A 25,775-nucleotide genomic window follows, 5' to 3' on the forward strand; every position below is an offset into this window, starting at 1 on the left:
ACTCTATTATGACTCTACAGAAGAAAGAGCCAGTACCTAGGGAGTGCAGCACTGTCAGAGGGTCAGTACTGAGGGAGTGCCACACTGTCGGAGGGTCAGTACTGAGGGAGTGCCGCACTGTCAGAGGGTCAGTACTGAGGGAGTGCTGCACTGTCGGAGGGTCAGTACTGAGGGAGTGCAGCACTGTCAGAGAGTCAGTACTGAGGGAGAGCTGCACTGTCGAAGGGTCAGTACTGAGGGAGTGCCACACTGTCGGAGGGTCAGTACTGAGGGAGTGCCACACTGTCGGAGGGTCAGTACTGAGGGAGTGCCGCACTGTTGGAGGGTCAGTACTGAGGGAGAGCTGCACTGTCGAAGGGTCAGTACTGAGGGAGTGACGCACTGTTGGAAGGTCAGTACTGAGGGAGTGCTGCACTGTCAGGGGGTCAGTACTGAGGGAATGCTATATTGTCAGAGGGTCAATACTGAGGGAGTGCCACACTGTCAGGGGGTCAGTACTGAGAGAGTGCCATATTTTCAGAGGGTCAATACTGAGGGAATGCCGCACTGTCAGAGGGTCAATGCTGAGGGAGTGCTGCACTGTCGGAGAGTCAGTACTGAGGGAGAGCTGCACTGTCAGAGGGTCAGTACTGAGGGAGTGACGCACTGTTGGAAGGTCAGTACTGAGGGAGTGCTGCACTGTCAGGGGGTCTATACTGAGGGAGTGCCATATTTTCAGAGGGTCAATACTGAGGGAGTGCCGCACTGTCGGAGAGTCAGTACTGAGGGAGTGCTGTACTGTCGGAGAGTCAGTACTGAGGGAGTACTTCACTGTCGGAGGGTCAGTGCTGAGGAAGTGCTGCACTGTTGGATGTTAAGTACTGAGGGAGGGCTGCACTATTGGAAGGTCAGTACTCAGGGAATGCTGCACTGTCGGAGTGTCAGTGCTGAGGGAATGTGCACTGTCAGAGGGTAAGTGCTGAAAGAGTACCACATTGTCAGAGGATCAATCCTCATGGAGTGTTGGTGGTATGTCTGCCTCTCTTTATAAGTCTTGGTTTCTTAAGGTAGGTGATACCATTTCCTGTTCTTTCTTTTTCAAGGGAAGGTAGATAGTTTTGTATTATCTTTCAGGTATTCAGATCCTCTTGGCATGACTGTAAAAAGAGGAAAGCAGCATTGTAAAAGAGTGCATGGGTCTGGTAAGGTTTAACAATGGGGCATGCTATCACCCACTCTGATTGTGTGATTGGAATTGGTGGGAGAACAACTCAAGAGTTCAAAGGAGTGAGATTGTATGCTCAGGTCCTCCTTGTAACTCTCTGTAAAAATGTGTACTACCTGAGTGTAAAAATGTGTACTGCCTATTCTACATTTAGCTACGTCCTGTTTATTACAAGAGCCTCTTCATGTTAGGCTTCCAAGTGATTATCCCTTTAGCACAATAGATCCTGTTGGTTCCTATAAGGAAATACTGTACCTCAGAGGTAACAAATATACCTTTTGGTGAGCAATTGTGCAGATCATCTTGTACAACACAATGGTCAGCAGTGAGGACTGCTCATACAGCCAGCAGCACTGCTCAACATCCTGCTGCCTATTTATCCTTCAGCCAGTATCTACAGACAGACATTCTGGGTCATCCTGTTCTTGGAGAACCTGCTGCAGGAGCAGTCAGTCTACTTTGAAGCTCTCACTTGTGCTGTGGAGTGTTTTGGGTCTTCCTAAGGTTCTGACGGATGCAAAAGGAATCCAAGTTCTTCTTAAAAGAAGGCAAGGCAGAAAAGGCAGTACAGTTTCAGCAGGCAGTTGTTAGGATGGTGTTCACTGACTGGAAACAGCAGAATCCAAAGATAATTTATCAAAATAAATTGAACAAACATTTGAAAAAAACAATGTATAAATGCTATGTGGAAAACGAACCCCTGCACTATGATGAGTTTGTTTTATCAAACTTTTCATGAGTCCACTGACAGCCATTACAGACTGTGGGAATTGCAACTGAGAAAGGAGATCCAAATAAATGTGATCCAGATGCTCTGGTACTGTTCCAGAGTATTAACATATGCTCATTACAAATCCTCCCCTTCAGCTTTTAAAACAGAAAGTGCTCACCATCTACCAGTACCCCACTTATCGAAAAGGATCAGAATTTCACCCACTCCAGGCACTAACAGAAGACAGAACCCATTGAAGCTCTCAAGTTTCCAGCTACTGATTAAATTCATTTCTTGCTTCCAAATTGATCTTTTCTTGACAAATGTTTCTGATCCAATTGTCGCTGGCTAAACTCCAAATTATTCGATTTCTGCCACAGGATATCCTTCTCCCTGGGAGAGACACAGAGTCAATATTAATTACACATCCTGTCGCTCATCTCGTCATACTCACTACACACACTGTATACCCATTGTGTCACACTTACTACAAAACCCTGTCACAATCATTGCATACACTGTCACACTCATCGCACACCTTATCAGCTCACTATCCATACATTCTGTCTCACACTCTTCAGATCCTATTAAAGTCCATATCTGCACATAATCACCACATATCCTGTTACTCTCAATGGTCATCCTGTCACACTCACTACAACTTATGTCAAACTGATTACACACAATCACACTCACTGTACATCACGTCACTCACACTGCACACAATCACATTCACTGTACATGCCACACACACTGTCACCCTCCATGCACTACCACATTCCATACCTTATCACACTTAGTTGAAATAATAAATTTGCCTCTTCTGATGGTCCCTTTCAGCTTTCATTCAGTGAGGTTTTTTTGTGTTACTCAGTGCCTCACCTCAGCAGTTCCACTGTTCGGTCCTTCAGGGATCTGACTGTTTCCCTGAGAACCTGAATTTCACGGTGGGATTCCTCCTCCCTGCTTTTTGCATCTTCTTGTGTCTTTTTCAAAGTTGCCTTCAAATCTTCTTCAGCTCTCCTCATTCTCAAAATGAATTTGAAGAGTGAATTTCACTGATACAGAAATTAAATACTGTACAACTGTATATACCCTTTTAACTTCAAACAGATTTTTTGATGTGAAGCTCTCATAGATCATTCCAAATCAGCCCTTTCAATCAAACTGTGTGATTGACTCACAGGTCTATCAATGCCTGGATTTTACAATTCTCAGCCTTGTTTTCAATTCTTGCTACATCTTATGCCTTCCTATCTCCATTATCTCCTTCAGCCCAATAACATTCCAAGATCTCCGTGTTCATAGAGTCATAGAGTCCTACAGCATTGAGACAGGCCCTTTGGCCCAAACTGGTCCATGCTGACCAAAAGGTCCATCCACACTAACCCCATTTCCCTGCACTTGGCCCACTTAGTATTCCAAACCTTTTCCATCCATGTATTTGTCCAAATGTTGTTAAAGTATCCACTTCAACCACTTCCCCTGGCAGCTCATTCCAAGTGCTTACCACCCTCTGTGTAAAAATGTTGCCCCTCAGATTCCCTTTTATTCCTTCTCCTCTAACCTTAAACTGATGCCCACCAGTCCTAGATTCCCAAATCTTTGAAAAAGGACTGAGTGCATTCACCCTATCCATGCCTTTCATGATCTTCTACACTTCTATAAAAGTCCTCATTCAGTCTCCTCCGCTTTAAAAAAAAGGTCCTAGCTTGTCCAACCTCTCCCTATAACCCAGACCCTTGAGTTCTGGCAACATCCTTGTAAATTTCTTCTGCACTCTTTCCAGTTTAATAACATCCTTCCCATGGCAAGGTGACCAAAACTGAACACAATACTCCAAATGCAGCCTCACCAATGTCCTGTAGAACTCCAACATAACTTCCCAACTTCTATACTCAATGCCATGACTGAAGGCCAGTGTGCCAAAAGCCTTCTTCACTGCCCTGTCTACCTGGGACTCCACTTTCAGAGAACCATGCACCTTAACTCCAAGATCCCTCTTTTCCACTACACTCCTTAAGGCCTTATCATTTACAATGAAACTCCTACCTTGATTTGACATTCCAAATTATCTGTATTAAACTTCATTTGCCATTTCTTGGCCCACTTCCCCAGCTGATCAAGGTCCTGCTGCAATTTCTGACAACCTTCCTCACTGTCCATGATACTACCTATTTTAGTGTCATCAGCAAACTTACTAATCATGCCTTGGACATTCTCATCCAAATCATTAATGTAGATAATCAAGAGTAATGGGCCCAACACTGACCCCTGAGGCACTCTACTAGACACAGGTCTCCAGTTTGACAAGCATCCTTTCATTATTACCCTCTGCTTCCTATCATCAAGCCAATTGTGTATCCAATTAGTCAGCTCCCTCTGGATTCCACATGATCTAACCTTCCAGAGCAGCCTATCCTGTGGAACCTTATCAAAGGCCTTACTGAAATCCATATGTATTACAGCGGGTCAGGCAGCATCCCAACAGCAAGAGAGTCAACATTTTGGGCATAAGCCTGATGAAGGGCAGATGCCCGGTATGTCGACTCTCCTTCTCCTCAAATGTCGCCTGACCTGATGTGCTTTTCCAACACCACACATTTTGACTCTGATCTCCAGCATCTGCAGTCCTCATTTTCTCCATGTAGATTACCTCTACAACCCTGCCCTCGTCAACCTTCCTGGTCACTCCATCAAAGAACTCTAACAAATTTGTTCCTCCAATTCTATCCTCCCGATTTTAATTGTTCTGCCAACTGCAGATAAGACATCAGGTAAGGCCGTGAGCTCTGGAATTCTCTCCCTAGACTACCCCATCTGTCTTTAAAATCTATCTTTTTAACATTCAATTAGCCATTGTGCACTAGTGGCTTGGTGTCATCTTGGTGACGTACTTGTATTTTGGAGATGCTTCATAAATAAAAGTTGCTATTGTGAATCTGATCACATTCTTAATGTACAATAAACCAACAATGACTGTGTTGGCACAGGCTGGATTGTTGGTTGGTTCATGTTAATGGGAAAATCTGGACAGTCAGGATAATTAAGCGTCACATATGAACAGAATATCATAGATGTGTCTTGTATCATTCACTGTGTGTATGACTATTGTAACCTTGCATTACTCAGTGTGTATGACCCTTATAACCCAGCAGTAATCAGGAGAATGGATAACAGATTCTGATGAAGACAATATCATTTCTATGACACACTGCAATTCACTGATCTGAAGCAGAATGAAGCCTAATCTAGTGGCTAAAAAAACCTGGGAACCAACACCATGACTTACACCTACAGTATGTACTGTGTATAGGGAATGATTTGCTACTGTCTAATACTGGATGGAGTGTGTGCTTAGGTGTGTGTTTAATGGTGCCTGTGAGTCCATGTCTGTGAATGTATGTGTGTATGAATCTGTATGAATCTGTATCAAAAAATGTGACGTTGGAAAAGCACAACCAGTCAGGCAGTATCCAAGGAGCAGGAGAGTCGATGTTTCAAGCATAACCTCTTCATCAGGAATATAGAGGGTCCCAAGGGGGCTGAGAGTTAAATGGGAGGGGAGTGGAGCTAGGGGGAAGGTAGCTGGGAATGTGATAGGTAGATGAAGGTCAGGGGAAACAGTGATAGGTTGGAGTGAAGGGTGGAGCAGATAAGTGGGAAGGAAGCTAGATAGCTCTATTGCTCTTGATGTGGTCTCTTTTACACTGGGGAGAGAGAACACCAACTTGTGTCAGAGAACATCCCTGGGACACACGCACTAAACAACCCCACTGTCCTATGGCCGAAGACTTCAACTCCTCCTCCCACTCCACCAAGGACATGCAAGTCCTGGACCACCTCCCCTGTCAAATCCTATCCACCAGACACTTGGAGAAATATTGCCTCATCTTCCGCCTTGGGATCCTCCAACCACACGGGACCAATGTTGATTTCACCAGTTTCCTCATCTCCCCTCCCTTGACCTTACAATCCTCCAACTCGGCACTGCCCTCTTGATCAGTCCTACCTGTTACGAAGTTGAAGACGTGTACTGTACCTTTAAGAGAGAGTGAAGGCTGTTTTGGCAGTGAGAGTTTGCAGGCAACTGTCATGTGTCTGACTAGTAGTCTCAGAGTATACTGAAAAATTGAACATATGTAACATATGGCTGTAAAATAGATACATGTCGTTTTGACCACCATTTGAATTTAACCAATCAGGTTAAATTATGCCCCAGGATATAAAACCCAATTGAGTTTGAATTTTACTGTTTTGACGACATTGAATCAATAAGATGATCTGATGTTTAGGGTATGAGTAAGCTGGCATTTTGAGAGTTAGCCAGAGAGAGAGTGACAACCTGCCATCTAAAGGTAGAAACTGTCATCCAAAACACTCTCTATCAAAGGTACCTTTTTCACCTAAAACATCTCTGCAGCAAAAGAGTAAAGATGACCCAGGAAGACCTACAGCCAGAGGAAGACAGATGCCAATGACAACAGTCGCTGGGTGGTTTTGAAAATTAAGTTGATGTAATTTTAATAGGGACTTTTATTGGATCAGTATATTGTTATAGAGTTGGAGGTAGATAACAGACCTTTAAGAGAAAGGAGGCTTGGAGTTGTAAATAGTTGTTGTTTCATGTTCACTTTTAGAGTTAAAGAAAAAAAATTGATATTTTTCTTTAAATAGTGGAATTTGGGAGTTCTCTGTCACCCATACTTTAACAGATTATGATACGAGGTGAGTTTTTCTGGATGTTTGGTTTAATTAGCAGAGGGATCCACTGCCATGTCGTAACAGTTTGGGGGCTTGTCCAGGATTCAGAATAATACCGACTTGATTTAAAGTGCTGTATACCTAAGCTATCCATGACTTCCTTAAACAGCCTAGCTCTCTGGGTAGGCCATATCAGGTGAAGAAAGCTATTTATTCCTCTACCACGCTTTTACCTTGATACTTCATAACAGAATTACCTCCAGACATTTGGCAGACGCATCAATTATAGTTAAGAAGTACTGATTCCCACTTATAGTTTTCGGGAGGGGACCTACACAATCAATTATAACCCATGTGAAAGGTCCTTCGAATGCGGGAATTGGCAACAAGGGTGCTGGTTTTATTACTGTCTGTGGCTTACCTACCATTTGGCATGTATAACATATACAGCACAAGTTTACCACATCCTTGTGCATTCCAGGCCAATAAAAATGTTTTTGTACCTTAGCCTGAGTCTTCCACACACATAGGTGACCTCCTACAAGTAGTTCATGTGTTACCCATAACACTCACTGTCTGTATGCTACCGGCAACACAATCTGGTGCAATTCTGCCCATTTCTCCTCTGCACTAACCTGCTGTGGTCTCCATTTCCGTCTTAGGATTCTATCTTTAAGATAATAACCCTTAGGAATATTCTCTGACATCTTTTCTGAATATCCATCAACATATATATCTTTTATTGTCTCGTCTTTCGGTTGTAAATCCATTGGCCTTTCAGGACTAAACACTTCCCTCTGTTCAGGTTTTTCCTGCACCATTACATCAAACAAGTGTCTGCTAACCGAACCTCAACTCCTTCATCTTTCTCTTTAGGTTTTGCTTCGTGGTGTGATTTATGATAATGGGATCTTGTTTCTACACAGTCTTGGAAAATACCAGGTATTCTTCTTGTAACTACTCCATTCCCTGGGCTTCTCCACAACAAGGGTGTCACTCCCACCTTGGATCCTGCTAAATCATTCCCAAGAACAAACTGAATTCCTGGAACTGACACCTTGTCAATATTCCCCACTGTAACCTCCCCAGTCTTAAGTTAGCACTCCAACCTGATCTTATAAAGGGGAATGCTAAATTTCTATCCATTTATCCCACAAATTACCACACTTTCGGGTAACAGATCAGAAAGAGTGCATAGTCACTCATCTCTTACTATCAGCAACTGGTTAGATCCTGTATCTCTCAAAATTATAACTTCTTTCCCTTCTCCCCCTGTTCTTTAAGTAAATTTTACCCACAGAAACGAATTCCTTACAGAGACCAGGCACTAACTCCATACCTAGCCCCTGCCTAGGCTGCAGCTCCTCAGCTCTTTTTGGGGTCTCCTTAACTACCTTCACTAATGTCACTGCCTTAGTTTCTTTTATCACATCATTTCCCACAATGCCTTTCTTTAACAACCAGCACTGTGTCTTTATATGTCCCAGGTAAAAACAATGACTGCAGATGCTGGAAACCAGAGTCTAGATTAGAGTGGTGCTGGAAAAGCACAGCAGGTCAGGCAGCATCCGAGGAGCAGGAAAAAAATCAATGTTTTGGGCAAAAGCCATTTATATGTCCCACTTTACCACAGTGGAAACACCTGAGGCCTTTCACCTTGTTTCCACCCTATTGGGCTTCTTTTTTAACATGTGGTAAACTATTGCCAGTGTTCTCTACTCTTTTACCCACAAGTCCTCTGACCACTCCATTTACCTAGCCAATTTTTCAAATGAAATAAATAAGGCTTTGACATCTTTCTCATCAAAATGTGGCAGTGTTTTAACATATTTGTATATATCATTATCTTCTCTCTTCATTTCCATCTCCATCATGTTAACTTGACTTTCCTGACTCAGTTGCAACTTTTTTTTTTCTCTCTCCTTTACCTTCTAACTCCACTTTCCTCAATTGTAATTTAAGTTTTTCTAACTCGACTGCATTTGTCTCTTTCTCTGAACACTTAAGTGTTTGACTAACTCCCTTACAATTTCAGCTTTACATTTGTCCTTAGTTAAACCCAAATCTAACCTCTTTGCTAATTCTAAAAGTATGGCCATTTTATGTCCTTCTAAACTTTCTTGGCAAATTTGGGAATCATCTTCAAACTGCAGAATCTCTTCAGCAATCTTAAGAGCCATTTCTCTCACTTTTAATTTAACCAACCACAAGTGACTGAAATTAAACAAATTGTTTCACCTGTGTTTTATTTAAAGATCTCAGACACTAATTGGCAAATGTTAAAATCTGTTGGGATCTTTTGTATCCCAAATCTGTCCAAATCTCAGTCTGGATCTGTCTAAACCTGTCCCTGTCCATCTTCCTTCCCACCTATTAGCTCCACCCTCCTCTCTGACCTATCAACTTCACCCCCATCTGCATCCACCTATCGCATTCCCAGCTACCTTCTTCCTAGCCTCACCCCTCCCATTTATCTCACAGCCCCCTTGCCACACCCCCCTTTCCCCCCCCCCACACATTCCTGATGAAGGGCTTATGCTTGAAACATTAACTATCCTGCTCCTTGGATGCTGCTTGACTGGCTGTGCTTTTCGATGTCACACATTTTGACTTTGATTTCAGCATCTGCAGTTTTCACTTTCTCCATGTAAATATGTGTGCATGTCTGTGTGTACATGAGCTTGTATGTGCATGTCCTATATGTGCATGATTGTGTATGTAAGAGTCTGTATGTGAATATCAAAGTTTGTATGTGTTTATGTATGTAAGTGCATACTTGTATGTATGTATTCAAAGTTTGGGTGAAGGTTTGTAGCTCGGGTGCTCATTGTTGTGGTTCTGTTCGCCGAGCTGGAAATTTTTGTTGCCAACGTTTCATCCCCTGTCTAGGTGACATCTTCAGTGCTTGGGACCTCCTGTGAAGCGCTTCTGTGGTGTTTCCTCCGGCATTTATAGTGGCCTGTCCCTGCCGCTTCCGGTTGTCAGTTTCAGCTGTCCGCTGTAGTGGACGGTATATTGGGTCCAGGTCGATGTGTTTGTTGATGGAGTTTGTGGATGAGTGCCATGCTTCTAGGAATTCCCTGGCTGTTCTTTGTTTGGCTTGCCCTATAATGGTAGTGTTGTCCCAGTCGAATTCATGTTGGTTGTCGTCTGCGTGTGTGGCTACTAAGGATAGCTGGTCGTGGCGTTTCGTGGCTAGCTGATGTTCATGGATGCGGATCGTTAGCTGTCTTCCTGTTTGTCTTATATAGTGTTTTGTGCAGTCCTTGCATGGGATTTTGTACACTACATTAGTTTTGCTCATGCTGGGTATCGGGTCCTTCGTTCTGGTGAGTTGTTGTCTGAGGGTGGCTGTTGGTTTGTGTGCCGTTATGAGTCCTAGTGGTCACAGTAGTCTGGCTGTTATTTCAGAGATGTTCTTGATGTATGGTAGTGTGGCTAGTCCTTTGGGTTACGGCATGTCCTCGTTCCGTTTTATTTCTCTTAGGCATCTGTTGATGAAATTGCGCAGGTATCCGTTTTTGGCGAATATCTTGTATAGGTGTTCCTCTTCCTCTTTTTTTTGCAGTTCTGTGTGCTGCAGTGTGTTGTGGCCCTTTTGAATACTGTCTTGATGCAACTTCGTTTGTGTGTGTTGGGGTGGTTGTTTTCATAGTTCAGGACTTGGTCTGTGTGTGTGGCTTTCCTGTCTGTATGTATGTATGTATGTGTATGAATTTGTATGTATGTTTGTGTTTATTGTCTATATGTTTACTCCAGTCTGGGTCTGTACTGCCTCAGTGTCAGCTCTTGAATGTATTCTGCATGCAGTAAGTACATATTTTACAATGCTCCATTTTACATTCAATGATTTAGTGAGGTCTGTGTTCTCATTTAGTTTTGCAAGTTTTGATTTAAAGGTGTTTAGTATTGTTCTGAGGTGAGGTATTGGACCGATGGTCACAATTTTGGAATGGTGCCTGACTCCCCTGATCCTCAATCTCACTCTCCCCATAACGTCCTACTCCCAAACATCCCTGCTCACTGCTTCCCACTCCCTAATCTTTGGTATGATGTGGAGGAACTGAAGAGGACAAAGTTAAAATCACACAATCTTTGATATGGGCAGCTTGAGGCAGCTTCAACTTCAAGCTTGTCTTCCTGTCTCTGGTCACTCATCTGCAGAACCCTCGGTTCACAAGTGGCTTAAGAAAAATTAAACTAATTCACCTAGCCTGTTCATCATAGGCAATTTAGCATAGCTATTTCACCAAACCTGCTTATCTTTGACTGTGGGAGGACACCAGAGCACCTGGAGGAAACCCACAGACACAGGAGAATGTACAAACTCCATGCAGTCACTAAAAGCTGGCATTGAACCTGGCTTCCTGGCACTGTGAGACAGCTGCACTAACCACTGAGCTACTGTGCCACACCTGATAAATTCTGCCCTGCTCCATTTGAGACATCCTCTTCCTCCAGCACTGATAGATGGTCTTTAACTAAGAATGCCATTCTCCTCCCTTTCTTCTTTCCCTGCCTGTTATTCATGAGAAGTTAAAATGCTTTTAGACAAAATCCAGGCATGCACTTTCTAATTAGTATTTTACGTGAACTTCCATACAGCATAAAATCCACCAACCTGACTCTTCTTTCGATAGATTTGAATAAATACTTTTCTAACCAACTCATTCAGAGAGGTTGTTACAGATGGGAAAGCAGCAGCCTAGTGGTATTATCACTAGATTTATTAATCTAGAGACCAAGATAATGTTCTGGGGACCTGGATTCAAATCCCACCATGGTGGAATTCAAAATCAGTAAAAATCTGGAATTAAGAGTCTAATGGTGACTGTGAATTGATTGTTGGGGGAAAACCCCATCTGGTTCACTAATGTCCATCCTGGTCTATACGTGACTCCAGACCTACAGCAATGTGGTTGGCCCTTCACTCCCCTCTAGTGCTGGCACTAATCAGTCCTGTGAATGAATTAAAAAAAAAACACCTGTGGCTCAGGTGGGACTTGAATCCAGATAGCCTGGTTCAGAGTTAGAGGCACTACCACTATGTGACAAGAGCCCTTACCTGTGTAGATATTTAGCAATGTGTAGCAAAATGTTAATGTTGTGCATGAATCACAGAAGGTTGGTCTGCAGGTACAACAGGTAATTAGAAAGGCAAATGGAATTTTGTCCTCCATCGCTGAAGAGATTGAGTTTAAAAGCAGGGAGATTATGTTGCAGCTGTACAGGGTGCTGGTGAGGCCACACCTGGAGAACTGCGTGCAGTTTTGGTCTCCTTACTTGAGAAAGGATGTACTGAATTGGGAGTTGAGAGGGTCGGTTTATGAGGAGAGACTGAGTAGATTAGGGGCATTTTAATTGGAATTCAGAAGATTGAGGAGAAATCGTATAGAAACATATAAAATTATGAAGGGAATCAATAAGATAGAAGTAGAGAGGATGTTTTCATTGGTGGGTGAAACTAGGATAAGAGGGCATAGCCTCAAGATTAGGGGGAGCAGATTTCAGACTGAATTGAGAAGGAACTTCTTCACCCAGAGGGTTGTTAATCTATGGAATTCCTTGCCCAGGGAAATAGTTGATGCTATTTCAGTAAACATTTTAAAAACTAGGTGGCTACTTTTTTGAACAATAAATGAATTAAGAGATATGGTGAGAGGGTGAGCAAGTGGATCTGAGTCCATGAAAAGATCAACCATGATCTTCTTGGGTGGCGGAGCAGGTCGAAGGGCCCGATGGCCTACTCCTGCTCCTAGTTCTTATGTTATTTTTCTATGAGTAAGGTGCTACCAAAGCTACCTACACTGTTTCATGGGTTGAATTTTTAAAAACCAATTTGCTTAAAGTTATTTCACTTAGATAGTTGAATTGTTCTGGAATGCAAGTACAGTTTTAAGTGAGGACAGACTACATTCACTGTGCAGTAGCTTATACTTAACATCGGAAAGCCGTATGGGAGAGATGGTATCGCTCTCTGATCACAAGTAGGGCCATCAACGACTGACTTTAAACATAGTTAACTTTGCAGCTGTACTGCTGGCATATTATACATTTATACATTGCAGGGTAGAGCATTTAAAGTGTGTGTGTGTATGTGCATGCCTGTGTAAGTGTGTGTGTGTGTGCTGGCTACTTATTTTTGTCTTTTGCGAGAGCAGAGCTTGGTTAAGGGCAAACTGACGAGAACACTGCTTCCAATGACCAGAACCCCCTCTATCAGTCATTGGGATGGTTAGTCAGGTGCAGGAAGGGCTTTTTGGGAGTTAGGAGACAGGGTATCAGTGGATGTGCATCAGACACAAGATTTCATTTGGCAAGTCGCAGAATTCAGGGCCTGAGCTCATACTCCACCTCGATAGACTGAGTAGAGTGGGACCTGAATCTTCTGACTCAGAACGTATCCACCACTGGAGATCAATTAAATAGAAGTAAAATATCCAAGGTGGAAACAGACACTTACAAAGGTAAATAGACAATGCTTAGAAAGGTATTTGGATTGGAACCGAGGGAGTCTTACTCTGCAAGAGATTCAGCCAGTGATAGAAGCTCATCATCCTTGCACTTTAGTTTTTCCACTTTGCATTCGATGTCCTTTCTCACGGTCAGCAAATCTTCATTGAGAGTCTGAGGATAAGAGGAAAATAGAGGGATTCATCTCAAAGGCTAGCTCCCAACCCACTGTCGATTCATTTTAATACATAACAGGAACCCCTTCCTGTGAAGGTGCTGACCTTTGCTGCAATGTAGACTCCATGGGACCTGGTGATCCACCATGATGTCAATCAAATACTCATTCCTCATCGGTGAGGTGAGGCAGCAAGGATCATCCAGATATTCAACTGAAAAGGCACGAGTGTCTTTTCTCTGTTTATGGGATGTGGGTGTAACCAATAGGCTAACAATTGCTGTCTTTCCCTACTTGCCCCCGGAGAAGGCATTTTTGACCTGTTTCCCTCAACTGCATTTGTCCTTGGGTGTAAGGACATCCAAAATGCTGTTAGGAAGAAATTGCAGAATTTTGACTCGGGGAAAATGAAGTTCCATATCAGGATAATGAATGGATTGAAGAGGAGCACAAATGTGTGGTATTCCCTTGTACCTGTTGCTCTATCCTTCTAGATGGAAGTGGTCATGGCTTTGGTTGGTTTGATCAAAGGGGCCTTAGTGAGCTAGACCATAAGGCATAGCCACAGAAGTAGGCCATTCAGCTGATCAAATCTTCTGCACCACTAAATGTGATCATGGCTGATCTCATAATTCTCAAAATTAAACAAAGAACTGTGAATACTGGAGATGTGAACAAAAATCGAAACTGTTTCTCCAGCAATCATCTTCGATTCCATTTTCCTGCCTTTTCCCTGTAAGCATTACTTGTTGAAATTCTGTCTCTCTCAACCTTGAGGATACCTCACAACACAGCCTTGACAGTCCTCTGCAGTAAAGAATTCCATAGATTTACACAAAAACAGAAATTGCAGGTGGAATTCAGCAGATCTAGCAGCATGTAGGATAGCAAACCAACAGTCACCCAGTCTGAAACCCTGTAATTGTAAATATAAATATTGAACTTGTAGCACTTCACAAGTATCCAGTATCATAATTTATCTTGCTATAGTATGACTGCTACTAGCTAGAAAGTATGACTATAACAAAATCGAACTGAAATTACTACTGACTCCATATTCTCCTGGTGTTGCTAGCAAGGGCAATACCCGTTGCCAATCCCTAATTACCCGTAAAGGTTGGAGGGAGCTGTCTTCCTGAGTTCAGTTCATCTTGTGTAGATATGTTATATCTACAGCCATGTTTGAAAGGATGTTCCAGGATTTTGACTCAGTTACAGCAAAATAGTTCTGTGTCATGAGGTTAAGTGGCTTGAAAAGGAACTTAAAGGTAATGGTGTTCCCATGCACCTGCTGATAGTGTTGGATGGTATTGAGCTTTGAGTGCTGTTGGGAGCTGAACTCCTCTACATGAGTGGAATGTATACCATCACACAACCGACTTCTGCCTGGTGGACAGGCCTTGAGGAGTTGGGTGGTGGGTTATTTGCAGCCTCGGAACTGCTCTTGTAGTTTTTAATTTATGTGGCTGATCCAGTTAAGTCCCTCATCAACAATAATCCAAAGTTGTTGATACTAGGTGATGAAACACCAGAAATGCTATTAACACCTGAAAATGATTAGATTCTCTGGAGATGGTTATTGTGGTACTTGCAGTCTGAATTTGTTTGCTGCTTATCAGCTCACAGCCAAATGTTGTCCATATTGCACAACATATTAAAATGGATTGCTTTTGTCTGAGTTTTGAATGTTACTCAATGCTAACTGTCAATGAATATGCCACTTCTAAACTTATGATGGGTCAGGCAGGTTAGGACAGTGGGTAAAGAAGTGGCAGATAGAATACAGTGTGGGAAAGTGAGAGGTTATGCACTTTGGTAGGAATAATAGAGGCATAGACCCGTTTCTAAATTGGGAGAAAATTCATAAATCTAAAGTACGAAGGGACTTGGGAGTTCTCGTCCATGATTCTGTTAAGGTAAACTTGTAGATTGTGTTTGCCTTCCTAACTACTGATTCAATGTTAAGGAGAAACTTCTTCAGCCAGAGAGTGGTGAATCTATGGAATTCCTTGCCACAGAAGGCTGTAGAGGCCAGGTCATTGAGTATATTTAAAACAGATACGTAGGTTCTTGATTGTCAAGAGGATCGAAGTTTATGGGGAGAAAGTTGGAGAATGGGGTTGAAAAACTTATGAGCCTAATTTCTGCTCCTATGTCTTATGGTCTAAGAAAGCAGAGTCAATGTTTCAAGTCCAGTGACTCGTCACCAGAACTGGAATTTAAACCTGAACTCTCCTTTCTTCACACTGATGCTGCTGGAGTTTCTCCAGCGTCCACAGATTTTTTAACTATCCACAGATTCACCTTCCTCTGAGAGAAGAAATTCATCTTCATTTCTGTCATAAATGGATGACTCTCTACTCTGACACTGTGCCCTCTGATCCTAGAATCTCAAATAATGGGAAACAATCTCTCTGTACCAGTCAGACCACAATTGGAATACTGTGAACAGTTCAGTCTATGGTTAGGATTCGACGCTTTCACTGCAGCGGCCCGGGTTCAATTCCAGGTCAGCGAGCGGGTCCTTTCTTAACTGGGTGGCACGGTGGCTCAGTGGTTAGCACTGCTGCCTCACAGCACCAGGGACCCGGGTTCAATTCCTGCCTTGGGCAACTGTGTGTGTGGAGTTTGCACATTCTCCCCGAGTCTGCGTGGGTTTCCTCCGGGTGCTCCGGTTTCCTCCCACATTCCAAAGATGTGCAGGTTAGGTGAATTGACCATGCTTAAATTGCCCATAGTGTTAGGTGCATTAGTCAGAGGTAAATGTAGGGGAATGGGTCTGGTGGGTTGCTCTTCGGAGGGTCGGTGTGGACTTGTTGGGCCGAAGGGACTGTTTCCACACTATAGGGAATCTAATCAACTGTGTCAAAACCCCTAAGAAGCTTAATTAGTTCAATAAGGTCTCTCATTCTTCTAAACTCTAATGCATACACACCCTAACCTATTCAACCTCTTTTCATATGTGCTATTAGCCTAGCAAACTATCTCTAGACTACCTCCTGGCAATACATCTTTTCTTAGATAAGGTGCTCTGAACTGTTCACAGTACTCCAGTTGTGGTCTGACTAGCGTCTTGGACAGTTTTAGGAAGATCGCCTTATTTTTATACTCCATTCCCTATGAAATAAGGAATTCATTCCATTTCCCTCCCCTTTTACCCATTGAACCTGAATGCTAGCTATTTGTGATTCATGCCCGAGGACTCCCAAACCCCTCTGTGCTGCAGCTTTCTGCAGCCTTTCCCTGTTTAAATAATATTCATCTCTTTCCCATTCTTCACATAATCTGCCAGTCAGGTAACCTGTCAATATCCTTCTGCAGACTCTTTGAGTCATCCTCATCACTTGTCTACCCATCTATTCATGTGTCATCTGCAAACTTGTGATAGTACATTTACGTCTGCCATCCAAATCATTAATATATATTGTAAATAGTTGTGGTCCTGAGCATTGATCTCTGTGGCACTCGACTAGTTAAAGGTTGCCCCTTTTATCCCAACTCGCCGTCTTTTATTAGTCAGCCAATTCTCTATCAATGCTATTACTTCTAATACCATGGGCTCTTATCCTATTAAGAAGCCTACTATGCAGTCCCTTTGGAAATTCAAATACATCAATCACTGGTTCCCCTTTATCTATCCTACTTGTTATCACCTCAAAGAATTGTAATAAGTTTGTCGGGCATGATTTCCCCTTCATGAAGCCATGCTGACTCTGCTTGATCATGTTATAAAGTTAAAAATCACAACACCGGGTTATAGTCCAACAGGTTTATTTGGAAGCACTAGCTTTTGGAGCGCTGCTCCATTGGGTGGTTGTGCACAATCACCTGATGAAGGAGCAGCACTCCGAAAGCTAACCACTTGTCGTTTTCCAGTCCTCTAGGACTTGTCTACAATCTAAGGATTCTTGGAAGATTATTATCAATGCATCCACTAACTTGGTCGCTACTTTCTTTAATATCCTAGAATGCATCTCATCAGGACATTAGTCGCTTTAGTTTCCTGAACAGTAATGAGAGTTATTGTATTAATTTCCTCTCCTCCTCTTTCCCTTTGATTATTTTGTATTTGCAGATTGTTATTAGTGGTTTCTACTGTGAAGATGAATGCAAACTGTTTATTCAATTTCTTTGCCATTTCCTGACTTTCCAGTAATATTTTCCAAGCCCCATTCCTGAAGCAATTTTAAAATATACAATATATTTAAATATATTAAAAGAGTTTATCACAGTGCATTTTTTAGAGAGCACACATAATGCTGCCACTGTACATTGGTAATGAGGGAAGTGACTGCTGAAGGTGCCCATCAAGTAGGCTGCTTTGTCCTGAATGCTGTTAAACTTCTCAAGTGTTAATGGAGCTGCAACCATCCAGACAAGTGGAGCATGAGGAAGGGGAAGAGTTACCTGGATACTGTGTTTCAGGAGGAAGTCACATCTCTTTGAATTTGGTCAGTGAACAAAGACAGGAAGATCCTCAACCAAAGGATACCCCAGAATTGTGGTTGACAGGGCCCTCAGCTGGCTCTAACCCAGCTCCCACACTTCAGCCCTCAACCCCTCTCTCTCCTCCTACAACAATGAAAGGGTCCCTCTCATCCTCACCTACCATCCCCCAGCATCCATATCCAGAGGATCATTAGCTGCCATTTCCGCTACCACCAGACACATATTTCCTTCCCCTTCCTTGTCAGCCTTCCACAGGGACTGTTCACCCTGCAACAATGTGTCCACTCTTATTCACTCCTCCACACCCCCCCCCGACACCCTCCACCACCCACCCCCCCCACTGTACCCTGCACCCCTCTCCTCCCCAAGCGCCACGGCACCTTCCCTTGCGACCACAGAAGGTGTAACACCTGCCCGTTTCCCTCCTCCCTCCTCGGTATCCAAGGTTCTAAACACACCTTCCAGGTGAGACAGTGCTTTACTTGCACTTGATCTAGTCTACTGCATTCTCTGCTCACAATGTCGTCTCCTCTATACCGGGGAAACATGGACTGGGTGACCGCTTTACAGAACATCTACATTCTGTCTGCAAAAAGACCCTGAGCTTCCAGTTGCCAGCCACTTCAACACCCCACCCTGTTCCCTGGCCAACATCTCTGTCTCAGGCTTGCTGCAGTGTTCCTGTGAAGGACTGGTTGAACAAAATCTCATTTTTCACTTGAGACCCCTGCAGCGTTCTGGACTCAATATTGAGTTTAATATTTTTAGGGCTTGAGACACCTTCTCCCATGTCCTTACCCCAACCCTCACACACCAGGCCTTCTTATCACATGGTCTGCTATTACACACCACTCGTTGCAGCCATTCATTCTCCCAGGGTGACCATTATCCACTCCTTTGTCTGTCTAACTGCTCTTCTCTCTCTCTTTGGGCTCTATCTCCACCTACCATTTATTCCTTGCCCCATCCCCCGACCCTATCCTCTGCATAAAAAAACAACTTTTTTCCCCAGCTACCATCATTTCTGAAGAGGGGTCACTGGACCCAAAACGTTAACTGTGATTTCTCTCCACAGATCCTGCCAGACGTACTGAGCTTTTCCAGCGATTTCTGTTTTGCTTCTGATTTCCAGCCATTTTTTTTGCTTTTTTATGCAGATGAATTCAGGAGCCTCAGCCCTTTGGGGGGCATGTCTAACAGGTTTGAGATTCTTGCTCTCTGTGTGGATGAGAGTGTTGGGGGAATGAGAAATATAGTGGTAAACAGGGATAATATAGTCAGGGGAATAGATACTGTTCTCTGTGGCCAGGATTGAGAGTCTCGAAGGCTGCGTTGCCTGCCTGCTGCCCTGGTTCAGGATATCTCATCTGGGCTTCAGAGAACTTGGAGTGGGAGGAGAAAGATCCAATTATCATGGTTCATGTAGGTGACAATGATAGGTAGAAAGGGGAAAGAGTTTCTGTTGAGGGAATATGGGCAGCTAGGTGCTAAATTAAAATACAGAAGTAACAAATTAATAGTCTCTGGATTAATACCTGAACCATGAGCTAATTGACACAGAATCAACAAAATTGAAGACGTAAACACATGGTTCAAAGATTGGTGTGGGAGGAATTCATTAGGTATCGGTTCCAGTACCGGGTAAGGAAGAGCTGTTCTATCGAGATGGGCACCACATGAATCATACTGGGACCAGAGTGCTGGTGAATCATATAATTAGGTTTGTGGATAGGGCTTTAAACTAAACAGGGCGGAGTAGGTTCTGTTGCATAGAAAAATATAAAACCAAGGTAAAGGAGAAGATAAGATTGCAGTTAAGTGATTTGGCTGATTGTTACAAAAAAAAAGGAAGGAACAAAATGTGTATTGTACCAAGAAACCATAAATGTGTCATGAAATTTGGTAATAGAACAAATATGAAGGCTTTGTATCTTAATGTATGAAGCATTCAGAATAAAGTCAATGAATAGATGACGCAAATCGTGGTAAATGAAAATGATCTCATAGTCATTACGGAAACATGGTTACAATGAATCAAAACTGCAAACTTAACATGCAGAGATATTTGGAAAGACAGGAGGGACAGGGGTTTAGCATTGTTGATAAATGAAATGAAGACAGTTGAGAGAGATGATCCAGGCTCAGATGATGTGGCGTTCTTCTGGGAACAGGTTAAAAACAGCAAGGGAAAGCAGACAGTAGGGGTAGTATACAGACCTCCAAACAGTAGCCACTCAGTGGAAAAGGCTATAAATCAACAAATAATAGGAGCATTTAAAAAAAAAATAGAGCAATAATTATTGGTATTTTAATCTTCATGTTGATAAGGTGAAGCAAATTGGAAAGGGCAGCTATAAAAATGGATTCATAAAGTGTAATTGAGATAGTTTCCTAGAGCAATATGCCATAGAGCCAACCAGAGAACAGGATATCTTGGATGTGGTAATGGGCAATGAGGCAGGTTTAATAAACGACTACCGAGTAAAAGATCCTTTCGGAAACAATGATCATAACATGATAGAATTTAATGCACAAACCAGAAATTGCTGGAAAAACTCAGCAGGTCTGTCAGCATCTGTGGAAAGAAAGCATGGGGGTTAATGTTTCTGGTCCAGTGATCCTTCTTCAGTGAGGTTCTGAAGAAAATTTTCTGCTGATCCTTTCTAACAATTTCTGTTTGTGTTTCTGATTTACAGCATCTGCAGTTCTTGGTCTTATTGATAGAATTTAATATTCAGTTCAAAAGTGAGAAACTTGCGTCAGAACCAACTTAAATAAGGAGAATTAGAATAGCTTCAGAATAGAGTGAGACAAACTGAACAACGTAGATAGTTTATCAGGAAAGACAGTAAGCAAGCAGTGACAGAGTTTTAAGAAGATAATTCCTGACTCTTGTCAAAACACCCCAGTCAGGAGGAAAGATTCTAAGAATGGGAGAAGCTGAAAATGTGTTGCTGGAAAAGCGCAACAGGTCAGGCAGCATCCAAGAAGCAGGAGAATTGACGTTTCGGGCATGAGCCCTTCTTCAGGACCTTTACAGCACCTTTTAGTCTAACTCGTCCATGCTGACCAGATATCCAAAATAAATCTAGTCCCATTTTCCAGCATTTGGCCCATATCCTTTTAAACCCTTCCTATTCATATACCCATCAAAATGCCTTTTAAATGTTGTAATTGTACCAACCTCTACCTCTTCCTCTGGCAGCTCATTCCATACACGCACCAACCACTGCATGACTATTTCCATGGTCCTAACAGCCTCCCCTTCACTATGGACGTCAAATCCCTTTACACTTCAGTCACCCACTGGGAGCAACTCAGAACGTATCGATCCTTCGACACTTACAGCCCAGAAGGAGACCATTTGGCCCATCATGTCTGTGCTGGTCAGCAAAGATCTGCCTACTCTAATCTCATCTTCCAGGTCTTGGCCCATCGCCTTGGAGGCTATGGCAATGCAAAAAAAAAAGATAAATATGGTTGCAAGAGTTTCTGACTCAATCACTCTTTCAGGCAGTGATTTTCAAGCTCCCACTCCTCTTTAAGTAAAAAATATCTCTGCAACTCTCCTGTTACGAGCATGGAGTTGTGACAGGTAGGCAAAAGTGAGGACTGCAAATTAGATTAGATTCCCTACAGTCTGGAAACAGGCCCTTCAGCCCAGCAAGTCCACACTGACCCTCCGAAGAGAAACCCACCCCCCTATATTTACCCCTGACTAATCCACCTAACACCACAGGCAATTTAGCGTGGCCAATTCACCTGACCTACACATCTTTGGACTGTGGGAGGAAACCAACGCACTCAGAGGAAACCCACGCAGACACTGGGAGAATGTGCAAACTCCACACAGACAGTTACCCGAGGTGGGAATTGAACCCGGGTCTCTGGCACTGTGAGGCAGCAGTGCTTACCACTGAGCCACTGTACACCCCCAGAGTCTAGATTAGAGTTGTGCTGGAAAAACACAGCAGATCAGGCAGCATCCGAGGAGCACAAAAATTGACGTTTCGGGCAAAAGCTCTTCATCAGGAATCTCCTCCTCCTACCGCCACCTTGACCATGACCTCCCCACCCACCCCCCATCACCAAACCATGATCTTCCAGACCATATAGAACCTCATCACCTCAGGAGATCTCCCACTCACAGCTTCCAACCTCATAGTCCGGGAACCCCGCACTGCCCGGTTCTACCTCCTTCCCAAGATCCACAAGCCTGACCACTCTGGTCGACCCATTGTCTCAGCATGCTCCTGTCCCACCGAATTCATCTCCACCTACCTCGATACTGTCCAATCCCCCCTAATCCAGGAACCCCCACATACGTTCAAGACCCCACCCACACCCTCCACCTCCTCCAAGACTTCCTTTTCTCCGGCCCCCAATGCCTCACCTACATCATGGACATCCAGTCCCTCTACACCTCCATCCGCCATGACCAGGGCCTCCAAGCCCTCCATTTCTTCCTCTCCCGACGTCCCCAACAGTACTCTTCCACTGACACTTTCATTCGTTTGGCTGAACTGGTCCTCACCCTTAACAATTTCTCCTTCTAATCCTCCCACTTCCTCCAGACCAAAGGGGTAGCCATGGGCACCCGTATGGGCCCCAGCTATGCCTGTCTCTTTGTTGGCTATGTGGAACAGTCCATCTTCCGTAGTTACACCGGCACCACTCCCCACATCTTCCTCCGCTACATTGATGACTGCATCGGCGCCACCTCGTGCTCCCGCGAGGAGATTGAGCAGTTCATCAACTTCACCAACGCATTCCACCCCGACCTTAAATTCACCTGGACCATCTCTGACACCTCCCTCCTCTTCCTGGATCTCTCCATCTCCATTAATGATGACCGACTTGACACTGACATTTTTTATAAACCCACCAACTCCCACAGCCACTTGGATTACACCTCTTCCTATCCTATCTCCTGCAAAAATGCCATCCCGTATTCCCAATTCCTCCGCCTCCGCCGTATCTGCTCCCAGGTGGACCAGTTCCACCATAGAACACACCAGATGGCCTCCTTCTTTATAGAGATCGCAATTTCCCTTCCCACGTGGTTAAAGATGCCCTCCAACACATCTCGTCCACATCCCACACCTCCGCCCTCAAACTCCACCCCTCCAACCCTAACAAGGACAGAACCCCCCGGTCCTCACCCTCCACCCTACCCACCTTGGCATAAACCGCGCTTGTGACAGGTAGGTCATGCCTGACAAATCTCATTGAAGTTTTTGAAGGGGGTGATGAAAGTATTGAACAGAGGATTGTCTATGGATGTATTGATATGGAATTCCAGAAGGTATTTGATAAAGTCTTAAAAAAGAGATTGTTAACTAAAGTAGATTTCCATGGAATTGAAACAAATTACTGACTTGGCTGGGAAATTGGTTGAGTGGCAGGTTATGGAAATTAGGGATAACTGATAGGTGGTCAAATTGACAGGAAGTGACCAGTCATTGTCTTACATGGATCTGTATTAGGGCCTCAGTTATTCACATTACAGAGGAACCTTGATTATCTGAATGACACGGGCGGGGAGCGTTTATTCGGATAATTCAATGTCCGGATAATTAAACACTGGATAATATAGTTTAGTCAAGCATTGGGACCTTGTGATCTTGTTTGGATAATCTGAAATTCGGATAATCGACGTTCGGATAATTGAGGTTCCTCTTTATATATTCATTATTAATGACATAGAAAGCTGTATATTCGAATTTTCTGATGATAAAAAAGTTAGGCAACATTGTAGACAATGTAGATGTTATCACAAAATTATGGAGGGATATTGATAGGCGAAGCGAATGGGCAAAACTGTTGCAGATGGAGTTCAATATCAGCAAGTGTGAGATTATCCATTTTGGACTGTAAAAGGATAGGTCAGGGTACTTTCTAGATGGTATGAAATTAAATATAGTAGATGTCTAAAGGGTTGCAGGAGCTCAGGTGCATAGACCTTTAAAATGTTACAAACAGGTGCAACAAATGACCAAGAAAGCTAATGAAACGCCTGCCTTTACATCTAAAGGACTGGGATCCAAGGATGCAGAAATTATGCTGCAGTTGCACAAAACCCTCGTCAGACTCCACCTGGAGCACTGTGAGCAGATCTGGGCACCACATCTTAGGAAGAATAGGTGGTCCCAGAAGGAGGACAATGTAGATTTACAAGAACTATATCTAGACTTCAGGGGTTAAGTTATGAGGAGAGATCACACAAATTAGGTCTGTTTTCTCTGAAATTTAAAAGGTTAAGGTGAGATCTGATCAAAGTCATCAAGATATTAGCAGCGTAGATAAAGATAAACTCTTTCCACTGGTTTGGGATTCTAGAACTAGTGGCCCAGTCTAAGAATTATAGCTAGACCATTCAGGAGCGATGTTAGGAAGCACTTCTGCACACAAAGGGTGGGAAGGGTTTGGAACTCTCTTCCGCAAATGGCATTGGACATTAATTTTAAATCTGAGTTAGATAATTTTTTTGTGAAGCAAGGACATTAAGATAAATGCGATTTTTGAGAAGATTTGTAGCTCTGGTTGAGGTTCAGGTTGTAGGTTTGCTCGCTGAGCTGGTAAGTTTGTTTTCAGACATTTCATCGCCATATTAGTTAGGTAACATCATTAGTTAGCCTCTGGATAAAGCATTGGAGTTATGTCCCACTTTCTATTTGTGTGTCTTGGTTCTCTTAAGGTGAATGATATCATTTTTGGCTCTTTTTCTCAGAGGTCGGTAAATTTGTTGTGTGATTTTTAACTTTGTTCACCCCAATCCAACACCTGCACCTCTTCATCATGTTTTCTTTAGAGCAGAGAAGATTGAGGGGGTATATGATTGAGTTGTGTAAGACTGAGGGGTATGGACAGGGTGAATAGAGAGCAGCTGTTGCCTTTGGTTGGGGGGTCAATCACTAGACAGCATAGTTTTAGGTAAGGAGCTGCAGATTCAGAAAGGATTTGAGAAAAATCCTTTTCGCTCAGTGGGTAGCAGGAATCTGGAATGCACTGCTTGGGAAGATAGTGGAGGGCAGAAACCTTACAATCTTTAAAAAAACATTTCAAATATTATAACACTGAAGGATATGGGACAAGAGCAGGAAATTAGGATTGGCAGGCCTTTAGTTAAATTGGTGCAGACACAATGGGCTGAAAGGACAGTATGACTTTGACTCCATATGGGACTAATGGCAGGTGTATGGAGTTAAGCCACAGATCAACAACGATCTGACTGGTAGAACAGATGTGAGGGGCTGAATGGCCTACTCCTATTCCTACCTTAAATTTATGCCCCCTGCTTACTGCTCCTTCTACTATAAGAAGTGTCTTCCTCTCCACCCTATCTGTGCCACTCATCATCTTACACATTTCTCTCAGCTCCCCTTGACCTTCGCTGCTCCAATCAAAACAACTCCAGCCTTTCCAATTTTTCCTTGTAGCTCAGACCCTCCAGCCCAGGCAGCATCCTGCTAAATCCCCTCCGCATCTTCTCTCATACAATCACATCCACCCTATTATGTGGTGATCAGAAGAGTACACTTTACTCCTGTTCTGACTCAACCAGTGTTTTATACAATTCCAGCATAATCCCCCTGCTCTTTAAGATAATAAAGGCAAGTATCCCTTATGCCTTCTTAATCACCTTCTCTACTTACCCTGCTACCCTTCAGGGATTTGGGAAATGCGTATCAAGGTCCCTTTCATCTTTTCATGTTCCTGTCGTTCACAGTGTAACCCCTTGACTTGTCAGCCCTCTCCAAGTGCATTACATTAGGATTTTCCAGTTTGAATTCCCTTTGCCACTGCTCCTTTACCCCCTACCATCACCCTCTGCTTCCTGCCTCTCAGCTAATTTTAGATCCAGTGAGCCACTTTGTCTTAGATCCCATGGGCACTTACTTGCTTGAGCAGTCTTCATGAGGGAGCTTATCAAAAAACATTTTAAAGTCCACATAAACCACATCAAATACATTCCCTTCAGGCCGCATCTGAGGAGCACAATCCTGCTCCTCAGATGCTGCCTGACCTGCTGTACTTTTCCAGCACCACACTCTCGACTCTGATCTCCAATATATGCA

General features: G+C 43.3%; 1 protein-coding gene across 6 annotated transcripts in view; it reads right to left on the reverse strand.

Annotated features, from left to right (window-relative positions):
* Positions 1 to 507: 507 nt before the first annotated feature.
* LOC122551857 (uncharacterized) overlaps positions 508 to 25,775 on the reverse strand; it is a 54,980-nt gene continuing 29,712 nt past the window's right edge. For 5 of the 6 annotated variants that reach the window (XM_043694392.2, XM_043694393.2, XM_043694395.2 and 2 more), the window contains 3 exons: positions 13,141 to 13,247; positions 2,799 to 2,945; positions 508 to 2,309 (listed from right to left, as the gene is read on the reverse strand). In XM_043694392.2, the coding sequence (XP_043550327.2) occupies positions 2,204 to 2,309; positions 2,799 to 2,945; positions 13,141 to 13,247 (360 nt within the window). In that variant the 3' untranslated portion in view covers positions 508 to 2,203. The remainder of the gene's footprint in view (positions 2,310 to 2,798; positions 2,946 to 13,140; positions 13,248 to 25,775) is intronic. The other variant, XM_087989424.1, reaches the window with a different exon arrangement.

Source organism: Chiloscyllium plagiosum, unplaced genomic scaffold (assembly GCF_037043375.1).
Source record: "Chiloscyllium plagiosum isolate Xiang-an unplaced genomic scaffold, Cpla_swu_hap1 HiC_scaffold_7, whole genome shotgun sequence".
Taxonomy (NCBI): Eukaryota; Metazoa; Chordata; class Chondrichthyes; order Orectolobiformes; family Hemiscylliidae; genus Chiloscyllium; species Chiloscyllium plagiosum.